The sequence below is a fragment of the Grampus griseus genome (genome assembly GCF_964374135.1).
Source record: "Grampus griseus genome assembly, chromosome: 20".
NCBI classification, from domain to species: domain Eukaryota; kingdom Metazoa; phylum Chordata; class Mammalia; order Artiodactyla; family Delphinidae; genus Grampus; species Grampus griseus.
The window spans coordinates 15,923,354-15,936,094 of record NC_139014.1 but is presented as its reverse complement, the minus strand read 5'-3'; the positions used below and the strand labels follow the sequence as shown (position 1 = coordinate 15,936,094).

General features: G+C 33.5%; 1 protein-coding gene across 9 annotated transcripts in view; it reads right to left on the bottom strand.

Moving 5' to 3' along the window:
- Positions 1 to 213: 213 nt before the first annotated feature.
- CDC27 (cell division cycle 27) overlaps positions 214 to 12,741 on the bottom strand; it is a 58,889-nt gene continuing 46,361 nt past the window's right edge. For 4 of the 9 annotated variants that reach the window (XM_082679972.1, XM_082679973.1, XM_082679974.1 and 1 more), the window contains exons 15-19: positions 10,943 to 11,060; positions 8,537 to 8,665; positions 5,376 to 5,450; positions 4,401 to 4,557; positions 214 to 3,190 (exon numbers count right to left, since the gene is read on the bottom strand). In XM_082679972.1, the coding sequence (XP_082536098.1) occupies positions 3,108 to 3,190; positions 4,401 to 4,557; positions 5,376 to 5,450; positions 8,537 to 8,665; positions 10,943 to 11,060 (562 nt within the window). In that variant the 3' untranslated portion in view covers positions 214 to 3,107. Of the gene's footprint in view, positions 3,191 to 4,400; positions 4,577 to 5,375; positions 5,451 to 8,536; positions 8,666 to 10,942; positions 11,061 to 12,741 lie in introns of all 9 variants that reach the window. The other 5 variants (XM_082679976.1, XM_082679977.1, XM_082679978.1 and 2 more) reach the window with 3 other exon arrangements.

Genomic DNA, 12,741 nt, shown 5'->3' with positions numbered 1-12,741 from the left:
AAGAGGGTGTAAGTTAAAAAAAAAAATAGAGAAACATTGCCCTAGACTTTTGTGGAACATAAAACTGTAATCTTTCACTATTTTGCTGTGCCTTACTATAAAAATACAGATGGCACAGCTCTTATATAGCTTTAATGACTTGATTATAAATTTGCTTTCAAAAGTAATTTATTTGGATTTTCCATATCCTTTAATGAATTGCAAATATATTAACAGAAAAGACTTTCCCCCCCAAGACTGTACAATTTCCGAAATAAGTCAGGAAAAGCAAAAAGAAGACACAAAATTACATTGTTTCAATGCAAATAGAACACACACATCACACCCACGCTTGCATTTTCCTAGGTTTTCACAAAGAAAACAGGTCACCATATTTCTTGTGAAGACCCATACTATACTCTGGCTAAACAGAGACTTGCAAACTTTTTTCTTCAAAAAGAGCATTTTTAATAGACTAAATACTGGTTATCACTGAGTTTTTGTTTAAGGTACAACAGCAGCATGGTTCAAATGTCACTTGCAGTTCTTGGAAAAAATAAAAATTTTAAAGTGATGAAATACAGAAAAAGTAGGACCACCTTTCATTATTTTGAGTACCATTGTTCTCTTGAAAAAATATTTTCCAAACTTCTAAAATCCCAGAGTTAAGAACCATTTCCAAGGGGGAAAATATCCAATGCCACAACATAACTTCTGAACAAGAGTGTGTGTGTGTGTTTTTGTGTGTGTACACACACATGTGAAAAGCTTAAAGAGAAACAAGGACGTCAAAGTACTTAGTATTTCTGATTTCCTTCAAAATAACTTATGAAATTTGAAGCAAACATTTTGCTTGATCAAAATGCATATCTTCTTCTGGTTGTTTAATCTCCATTCCAAGCAAAAAAGAAAGAAAAAAAGAAAAGAGAAAGCCAGAAACAGTAAATAGGTGGGAAATAAGGCTTCAAATACCTAAATGACTCTGAAAGTAGAGGTGTGAGGAAAATGCAATCAGGTCAAGCTTAGGCTGATTATCCCTCAGCCAACCATTGCCATGTTGTGCCTTCCACAACTATCCTTTTATCCTTGGTCTCAAAATTAGTACCAGAAAGACTTACTTCTGGCACAGGACATAAATTCCTACTACAAAAAATAACTAATTATACATCAGCAAATTGTTTTCTGAGCATAGCTTTCTCCAAGCTCTGTAACAAAGAGCTCAGTCCAAAGCTTTCTATGAAACTCTATATTTGATACTGTTATACAGCTGGCTTATGATTTGCCAATTAAAAAAATAAAAGAATATAAAATTAAATATTACAGAACTAATGGATAAAAATGGAATATTTGTTAGAATCCAAGTGCTAGCCTTTGGGAATTTTTAATGATATTCGTTTACTCACAACCTTTCCTTTTTCTTATAAATTATTTTTTTTTAGGCAGCACATATATAGATTTAGGTAGAAAATTTTGTTAAATACCTCTCTGGCACCCAATACCTAATCTAAGACTCTGACTTGAATTAGTTTGTAATGGTATCTAAGCCACATTCAAATCAGCAGATTAATAGTAAATGATAGAAAATTACTGAGTCTACAGGCTAAAATTTTTTTCTTATCTTCTGTAATCCACCTTATTTTCACAGCTTGACTAACAAATACAGGTAACCAGTAGATAAGTTTGTCCTTCATCAAATAATCCAAAACAATAACTGTAGGCCTGTCATTCATAAGAAACTATAAATTTGTTATATTCTGACATTGGCACTTAACAAAATGTTAACTAAAGTTTCTCTAAAAATTTCCATACATTACAATAAAGGAGATACACAATTTAAGACTTTAAATTGGTTACTGTGAAATTCCAATAATTCCCATTTCATTATGCATAATTAGATCTTTAAAATTATGGTCATTCCCCAAAGACATCAACCTATATTATGACAAACTCAAAAGAGAATTCCTCTCCTTCGTAAGAGCGGGGTTTTTTTTCAGCTAAGAATTTCTAATATCCTAAACCCAATCACTCTCAGTAAATGTTTTGGTGACTCACACTATTGAAAATAATTTGAAGCAGAGAGTTGAAAAGAATGGAAATGACCTCAACTGAAGGTAACCACACATTCTTGCACCCTGCTTAAACACTTAGAAAAGTCAGAGGGATACTGTCTTGAACAAATATAGATTCAAGGTTATGGCAGGATTCTGACTGTATTAAGGCTTTCACTGTCATGATCTCCTAAAGTCTTTGCATTTAGTGTTCTCATTTTGATTCTTCTGGTGAACTTAAATGGTTATTAAGAGCCTTTTTTTGGCTTTTCAGTGGGCAACCCTTCTATCATCTCTGAATGTTAAAGGTGATCCCACAGAGCTCAAAGAGAAGAGGCAATATGGTAAGGACCAATTTTAAAGTTTGTAATACCTAGACAACAATGATCAACACTTTGAAGCAAGATGAATAAATTAAAATTCTTGGTTAGACATTAAAGTATTCTTGCCAAGAGTAATTGTACACTGTATGGAGGGATATTGATTCCTACATATGAGTTCCAATATGCCCATTATATTTGTTTATGGGAGACACTGCAAGTTTAAGGTAATTTACATTCCTTGGCAATCAAGTTACTCTGTTATAGGCAATGTCTTTTATTGTTCCATCTGGCACTTGCTAACACCATTCTTGAAGAACCTAGAAATGAAGATCAGTCACTTTGTTTATCAGGAACAGAACCAAGTAAAACAAATTTTTGGAAAAACGACCAAGAGATTCTGGTTCATCACCATTTTCCATCTCTAATGGTTCCTTCAAGATAAAACAAAACTCTTCCTTCCATGATAGCTTTCCAACAAAGGGAGATTAAAGAAAAAAAAAGAAAAGAAAGTTTCCCACCCTACCTACCCTCTAAATTGTCATTCATACTGGTGAAAGAGCCAGTCTTGTTAGCAGCTAAATATTGCACTGCCTTTCATTCTGTGTACAGTCAGGGTCCAATGAAAGGGGCACACTCAGGGTATAAGTGATGGATGATGACACTGCTGGCTCAAGAGTGAAGACTCAGTATATGGAAGGACAAGAAACACATCAGCACTAGTCACACATCCAGTTGCAAAAGTCTTGATTTCCAGAAGTTAAAATTCATCACTTTCAGCTGCATGAAGTTGTGTGTCATCCGCATCTGTCATGCTGCTCTCCTGGGATTCATCTGTTCCCACTTTAAAAATAAAACAAAAATCTACAGTAAGGTATCTGACAAATATTTTTTGTTGGTTCATGAAAACAAGAAAATTATTATATTCAGAGAGATGAGACCTTAAATAAAAGCCCTTAAAAATCCTGATATCCTTCAATAAAATGCAATTCAAGTTCCTTATTTTATAGCATGTCTAAGATTATTTTATTGCATTTAACCTTTAAGAGTTTTAACTACTAAAACTGCCTCTCCCTAATGAATTCCTATTCCTAACCTAAGAATCAGAACTATTCTCTGACATTCCGTCCAATTGTTGACTCCACTTTGGGGACAGTCCCTGTTAGTTCACAAAAATATAGAATATAAATATATTTCTGGAACAAAGTCATCTTAGTTTATCTCATCAGAGGTCTCTCAATTCTCTTACTAAAAAATATTAATATATTAAGTCTTGGCTCTCATTAATTATTTTAAGACATACTCTCAATTAAGCGATAGAGTATATATATTTTTTGCTTTTTAATTAATTGATGTATAGCTGATTTACAATATTATATTAGTTTCAGGTGTACAATGTAGTGATTCAGTATAGGGATAGAGTATTTACTGCCTTAAGTTATCAATCTAATTCTTTGTTCCTTCCTCTTTTTTTGATCTCTCCATTTAAATATATTCACCATATATTTAGATTTTAGGTTTGTGAGAGCTACATAGAATTTGAATAGCTACTACAGATCTGTCAGTACTTTAAAAGGTGCACAAATTTATTATTCATTCACTTAACACTTATAATGTTTTCAACATAGTCACACCTATCATCTTTTCTCCCCCTACCACGTTCCTATGAAGCAGATAAGGCAGGCATTAGTTACATAGATTGAAGCTTAGGTAAAAATTAGCAATGGATTTGTCAAAAATCACACAGCAAACTAGATCCAGAACTGAAACTAGTTACCTGGCTCCATATGCATGCTGTTATTATACGACCCTGTTCAATTTCCCTAAAATTTCATTTGGTATAAAGAATCTAACATGGTTAGAGATAAAATAAAAAAGCAGTCCCTAAATCCGTATACAAAAGGTAGCTTTCTGAATACTCAAAAAAATTTCCATGTTTATTCTGTGCCATAAAGAAATATCTGTTTCATCTTACCAACTGTGATGTGGTGTTTCATTAGCTTTCTAGTTTGAATAACCACATATAAACCTAATTCACATGGATGATACTCACTGATCTGTTCCTCTTGGGTGATTGGCTCCTCATCATCTGGAAGGTAGCGCTTATCAATTGCCTCTTTAATCTGGTTATTGGCTCCTTTAGGATCTAAATCCATAGCCCAAGAGAAATTCATCAGGGCGAGGTGCGTTTGACCTAACTTCTTGTAAACCTAAAAATAAACAGCAGCACTACATTTTTCATTAAGTTGTAAGCTTCAGCTATAAAATCCTAAACATTTTAAATTTAAATTAGGCTCTTGATTATGTGCTATAAATTCATTCTGATGAGTAGGACATTTTCATCCTATCGAAGAATTCATACCAACTTTTGAGTTCCTTTTAATATATTCAGATATTATTTTCAGAATTCCTTGCCTATATCTCTCAGGTAGTGAGCTTCCAATAAATCTCACTCTGTCTGGAACAATGATAATGGAAAGAAATGGACTATAAGCTGCTTGATTAGCATTCATTTACACTGATTTTAAACGGAGTTACATCAACTCTCAGCACCTGTCCACTGTCCTCAGCTACCTTAACCAACTGGCATCTGGGGGCCCAGTGTGTAAAATCCTGACTAGTCTGGCCTTGGAAATTTTGCAAGCCATTTTTTCAAACTAAACAACACAGCGGCATTACTTTTCTTCTTTTGGGGGATGTTTGAGTATTTTATTGATAATTGGAAGCTAAGGGCTTTCCTTGAGGTAGCCTCAGTTAGGAACTCATTACTGGCCATTGGCTGCAAGTGCTAATACGCTTGCAAAACTATAGAAGGATTAGGGTTATAGGGTGTGTGTTCTTGCTTCTTCAGTAGGATGTCATCTTCTTAAGTGTTAAAACTAAATCCATCCTTTATTTCCAGAGCAATTAGTTCAGAGCTCTAGTTGAATTTGCTCAACAGATATTGCACAATAAAATATTATATTTATTCTTCAAAAATTAATATGTTATGAAAGTCACAGTTTAGAACCAGGGCCCCAATCTTTACCTTTCCTATTAAGAAGTAAACGAGGGACTCTTTGGGAACAATTTGTTTCAATTCTTCAAGTTCTTGTAAAGCAGACTGAAAAAAGCAAAGAAAAACACAGTAGCAAAATAGTACAGTTTTGACTAAGCAAGTGTTTTTACCTTAACTAAATCATCTTAACTAAAGCTTACTAGATCTTAATCAATGTACTTCCTTGTTGCATTAATTCTTGTTGTGAAAATAAAATGCAAGGAAAATACTTATGACAACAGGAACTAAGAAGTGGCAGGAATTCACCAAAATTTACTGAAAACACACAATTCTTTGTGAAATATGGAGGTGACAACCCTTGCTTTTGTCACCATTTTGTTTAAAATAACTAAACTCCATCACACTGTATATGAAAGTGTTTTAAAAACTAAGCTGCAGAACAACTCTGAAGTTCTGTTAATTTACCTTCTCCCTGACACCAGCACTAAGCTTTGAATACCAACCTGCCATTTTAACTAATGATGAAGAGCCTAAAATTTAACCCTCTGAATTGAGTTAAAATTATCTAGCAATTTTCTGACCACTGCTGAAGGGTTCAGGAGATTGAAAAGACAGATAGGTAAACTGCATTTGTATTTAAAAGAAAGATATGATGATTAAAAATAAAAACTGGGGCTTCCCTGGTGGCGAAGTGGTTGGGAGTCTGCCTGCCAATGCAGGGGACATGGGTTCGAGCCCTGATCTGGGAAGATCCCACATGCCACGGAGCAACTAAGCCTGTGTGCCACAACTGCTGAGCCTGCGTTCTAGAGCCCGTGAGCCGCAGCTGCTGAGCCCACGTGCTGCAACTACTGAAGCCCATGTGCCTGGAGCCCATGCTCCGCAACGAGAAGCCCACACACCACAACGAAGAGTGGCCCCCACTCGCCGCAAAGCCCGAGCGCAGCAGCAAAGACCCAATGCAGCCAAAAATAAAAAACCCCAAAAAACTGGCTCCCCAAATGAGATACTGTCAATTTTTCACCTAGTAAGTGGACAAAAATAAAAAGTTTGATGTTACATGAAGTTACCATGAGTGAGGGAAATCAGGTATTCTCATCACTGAGGGCAGAATTGTAAATTGATGCAACCTCTATGTGAGGACAACTTAGCATTATCTATTAAGTTAACAACTGCAGGTAAACATTGATTCAGCAATCCCACTGTTAGGAATCTAGCCTAGTTATGTTAACTAACATAATATATTTCTAATCAGAACAATAAAAAATCAGTGAGAAGAGTGACACTGTTTAACATTTTTGCAAATCTCTGGTTAACAGAAGATAGCTGGACTCTCTTATCTGCTTCTGCATTCAATCTGTTATGATATCACATCAAGTAATTTTTGAAACATTCCACTGTACACTGGGGAGAAAATGAAAGTGAAAAAGGCAAATAACATCTAAATATTATTATGAAAATAGTTTTGACCTTGTGGACTTCTTGAAAGGGTTTTTGGGACCACCCCCACCAGAAGTTCCCAGACCATACTTTGAGAATCACTGCTTTAAAGAAATTTTAATCAAGATAACATACCCCAAAACTTCTATACTTCTACACCACACACAGTTCACACAGTTCAGAATTGATGTGTGTTTTTTCCTATGACTATATGTTACAACTGTTATCAAAATTTCATGTATCTATCATGCCTCCCCCCGATAATCTATCTGCAAATAGAAAAATAGTGAGAAATAGTGTCTAACACAGCACCAGAGTTCTCATTTTTGCTCTAAAAAACTTAAGACTTACACAACTAGATATCAACACAACACATTAAATAGGGTGGTGTCTAGCAATGTTTTTGCCACAGAGACTGAGGTGGCCCTCTAACACAATTTGATTTTCATTTTGGAGGCAAGACATTTCAGGAGCAATCAGTAACTGTTCCTTATGCCCTTTTTCTACCTGTATCTAATCCATGCATCAAAGTCGCCAAGCCCCAAGCTGGTACTCAAAAATGACTATAACCATTACAGCCTGGACAGTGGATCAGATTAGAACATGAGCTTCTTGAAGCAAGTATAAGGCTGATTTACATGGCATTCCTGGTAGGTGTGGTGGCATTAAAATGGCTTTAAGAACAATAAATTGAATAAAATCCTTCAACAGAAAAACCTGACCACATATCTAGAGAAGTACAGTGAAGCAAAAAAATGAAAACAAATGCTGAATTACAATTATAGTGCTTCAAAGAACAAGTTAAAAGTGTTTATTAGATTTAAAAGACGTTTTAAAAGGACAGAACAGTAGGATTAGACATCCACTTCATAAAGAAAACCAGAGCGAGACTATAAGAATCACTGAATAAATGACAAAGAATAAATTATACATTTAATCCCTTTATATATCTTTCTTAGTCTTGTAAAAAGTAAGGGCTTACCACCGAGTTTGTATTTTTCGATTTCAGCAAATTTCAATGTGTACTGGAATAACAGATTTCTAGGGAAAGAGTCCACTAAAATGCATTATGTAACCCAAGTTTTTCCGTGCACTTAAATTTCGGGTATTTTTTTGGTAACTTTTTAACTGTTTTTAGTAGAAAGAGCCTGAATTTATTTAAAAAGTAACCTGAACTTAAAATCAAAACTTTGGATTCATAGTTTATGATTACCTAGTCTTCCTGTTATAAGATCTCATAACTCACTCTGTATACTTTTCCTTTATGTATTATTCTTGTGATTATTTGATTAATGTCTGTTCTCCCTCTAGAAGGGTACTAGATGGTAAGCTATTCAAAGGCAGGAAATATGGTTGCTTCACTTGCCACTATATTCCTAGTGCCTGACATATAACAGATACTCAAATAAATACTTATTGAAAAATGCACACATTCATTTGTCATCTGTTCGCATATTTTGGTCCTAACAGGATGGTTTATGTTTTACATTTAAGATAACTGCCTTTCCACATAGGAAATCTTTTCAAGGGATAACCATATATTCCTAAATATCCATACACCCATCCTTCCCATGAGTACTTCTCATGAAGAAATAAAATCACACAGGCACAAAAAAGAAATAGCTTTTAAAAATGGGGAAAGTAGACTAAGATAAAAATTCAAGTATAAATAACTTTTAGTTTATTAAAAAAGGGGCAAAACTTAAGCAGTACAACGTTGGAGATGATTAAGATACATGTATATATCTTACCTTATATTTTTCATTTGCAAATAAAACTGAGGCTCTGTGAAATTTGCATAGAGGGTTCTTAGGATCAATAACAATGGCTTTGTTTAGGGTATCCAAAGCCTTCTCAGATTTTTTCAGTGCGTGCTGAACCTGTAAGAAATAAAGATCCTACTTTTCCTTTTGATATTTATGAGGAAAGGTGAAAACCAAACAGTGTGACTCAAAACCAACATAGCTCCCAATTCACCATTACCCTACATAATGATAATCAAGATTCTATCTTTAGAGTAGATAGTTGGTTACCTTTAAGCTTAAAAGATAAGAAAAACCTTTGTCTTCCTTCTCAAGAAAATCTGTACTATTTAGCTAGGTAATACTCACATTTTAACAGATTTATTATGGTCCTCTAAATATTAGACTTTTCGAAACTTTCCAAGAACCCCTAGAGGATTTGGCTCTAAAACTTACCAACCCTGTTTCACTCGGAACAATTACACTTTTACATATTTTAGGAATTTGTTTTAAAAATGGTCCTTCTGCTTTACATATTTGAAAACCATTAATCTGTAATTCTGGGTAGTAAATAATTTATTTTAAATAACTTAAAAAAAACCCAACCAAGTCTCACTATTTATTCCTGTGTACTCATATTCTGCTGTTCCTCCTTAGATGAATTATATGTTAAAAATGAAGTGGAAAAGACTCACAGACATAGAAAACAAACTTATGATTACCAAAGGGAAAGGGGTGGGGGAGGGATAAATTAGGAGTTTGGGACTAACAGATACAGACTACTATATACAAAATACATAAACAGCAAGGACCTACTGTATAGCACAGGGAACTATATTCAATATCTCATAATAACCTATAATGGGAAAGAATCTGAAAAATAATATATATATATATATATATATATATATATATAACTGAATCATCTTGCTGAAAACCTGAAACTAACACAACATTGTAAATCAACTATACTTCAAAAAAAAAACAAAAACAGGGAAACTATAGCAAAGATAAGTGAACTTTGTAGGTCTTAGAACCCACAGATCACACAGTGCTGGACTATGGGCTTTAGAAACTGGCCAGTGGGGGGTGTTCAACCATCACACTTTGTCTGTTTTATATTGTATAATTATGAAACCATGACCCAGTCTCTTACCTGGAATTTGAGTGTGATTGGAAAGTGGGATTAAAACTGAAATTATGTTCCTTGAAAATCTCAATTAAAATAAATAAATAAGTTAATAAAATAAAATAAAGTGGAGTGAATGGATGTGATTGTGGAACTTTAACCAACAAGAATGTGAGAGTAGGTACTGCCAACATCTGGTGCTAAATTCATCTATGCAATGATCTTTGCAGAATGTTATTACTACATGCGGCCAAATATTCTGCCCACAGAACTGAAATCCTAAATACTAGTTTCCTAACAGAGAAGCATACTCTTTTATCTAAAAACTTCAAAGAAATCACTCAAAATTATAAAACAATCTGTTCCACAATAACTTTAGAAGCAAGCCTACTATAAAATATGTTCAACTTCACTAAAAGGTATCAAGAGATAATCAAGTTTGGTTTATCTTAAGTGATGGAAAAAAAAATCTTTAATTTGACATACTTTATATTTTTTGCACAGTATCTAACTATAAAAGAGGTTACCATGTCAATTTTTAAGAAAATTATTATAAAGAACTAGAATTCTTCCCCCAAAATGAATAGTGAAATTCCAAACTAATATAATTTTCCTCATATTGTACGCTTGCTCACACAAAAGCCAAACTTGCTGAGAGAAAGAAAAAGGGGCAGGGGAAGGAAAGAGGGAGAGGGAAAGGGGGTGAGAGGGCAAGAAAAAGAACTTAAGGTACCATGCTTGCAGAGAAACTAGTAAATGAGATTTTAAAAAGCAAACATACCTTTTCTCCTATCTTATCAAAGTACAACTTATTATCAGATACATTAAAAAAATATATAAAATTGGCAATCCACACTGCCTTATAATAATTTTAATTACTCCTGACATATCTATATCACTCAGAGGCTAAAATACAGGAAATAATTTGCCTTAAATTATTAATTACTTAATTTAGGAGCTAAATATTAATATGGAAAACTGCTTTCAAAAATATGAAGTATCTCATATGAGTGTTATAATAACCCTATGAGGTATGCAAGGTGGTATTACTTGTCATTCATAAAATAGAACCTCAGAGAAATTAAGTAACTTGCCCAAGGAATGAGGGTACTCCAGTGATTTCTCTTTATGCCAAGCAAAAAGGCAATATTTTTGGCTGTAAAAGAATCTAGGATATTGTTTCAAGAATAACAATAACAAAAAGCCCTAATTTTCATTATAGCAATTAAGTCAATAACAAACATTTCAAAAGGGATTAACTGAACAATACTTAGAAAGCTACTTACTACTCCAATGTGGCAAAGCAAAACTGAACTTTGAGGGTTGATGTCAAGTGCTTTCTGGAAATGCATTTCTGCAAGGCTGAATTTTTCTTGCTTGTAATAAATCATTCCTAAACCATACCTGAGAGTTTAAAATAAAGTACAATTTTAGGGATATGAACTGCTAATTTAGTTCAACTAATAAAAGGATATGTATGGAATGTGGCATTTTAATAAACCAGTAGAAAAATACTGATGGTCTTAGGACAGGCAAAAACGATCAGTCATGATAAATTGTCAAAGAATTCTAGCCAAGTCACTTTTACAGGTAAAAACAATAAATCCAATCCAGTCAATCAATCAATCAATCAAATAAAACTATAACAATGAGGGAAAAAAGAAACCACATCCTTAGACCCACCACTACAATCTAGATTTAGTAACTAATTTTTACTGAGTGGTTATCATGTGTGTGTGCCAAGAACTTTGTTAAATTCTTTGTGTGATTTACCTCATTTAATCCTAGAAGGAACCAAGGAGATAGGTACTGTTACCAATCACATTTTTAAATAAAGAAACTGAGGCTTAGAGAAGTTAAATAACTTGCCCAAAGTTATACAGCTAATAAGGATTCTAATCAGTTCCTTCCTTTATGATTCTAGACCCTAAACTCCTAACAATGCTAATTCCATGTTATTTGTCCAAATGCATATATATTTTATACTATAATTAGAATATGCATAGTGTCATGTTCTGCTTCCATCCCGTCTCCCCACTCACTGTGCCAAAAATATGCTCCTATAGATTTCAAAATTTACAGATTTCAAAATTAAATTTTTTAAAGGCTTCAAATAGACTTCAAAATTATACATTTTAAAGACTATGTAACAGTATAGTAACTTCACATACAGGTATTTTTCCTGAATTTTCAAAACATCAAATGAACACATTGTGACAGATTTACATTAAGGATCCCTCTTGGCTAAACTAGCTAATGATGATGGGGAATAAACACCAAATAATTAAGAAAAAAAGCACAACAGTATATCTGCTTTATTTGTGGGGTTTTGTTTATTATTATAATTGTGTTAGAGGTGAAGAAAAGGTATGAAAAGTTCTGTGCTAGTAACGGTGAAAGTGGAGATAACTGAAGATTGGAGTTGGAAAAACAAATTTGCTTAATGTTTAGTTAAATACTTATATAGTTACCTAAATAACTCAATATTGAAATTCTTCCCAGTAAAAGCTTGCTAGTCTAAATATTCCTCCTTTTCTCTAATTGAAACAATTATTTTTATAGCATAATATTTGATATGGTAAAGTTTTTTTTAAGAATGCAACTATTGCAATATAGCAGAACAGACAGTACATATTTAAAAAACAACAGAAGTCCTATTAAGAACTGAGCTCTGAAAATATCACAGAGAACTTTATGTGAATGTTGGCAAGCCTGACTGTTTAATAGGTCGGCAGAAGCCAGCACTTATCAGGCCATCTTTCAGGCAATGTAACTACTTAGAAATGAGATATCCATTAAAAAATACATATACACCAATGAAAAAATATATTTCAATAATCTAGTGCTTCAGATTTAGTGGCAAATAGAAAATCGCTATAATGATTAACCCAAAAGATTAACCTTCCACAGTCCCAACCACTTTCTATTTTAATCACCATTTTAGTGTTCTAAGAAATAGTAGCAAATCAAAGTAACAAAACCACCTATTTGCAAAACTTTGGTAGGAGAAAAGGTTGAAACTGTTGAATATAAGGATCTGGAATTCTATTGGCATTAGTTAAGAGTTTGTTAAAGGTATAAATTT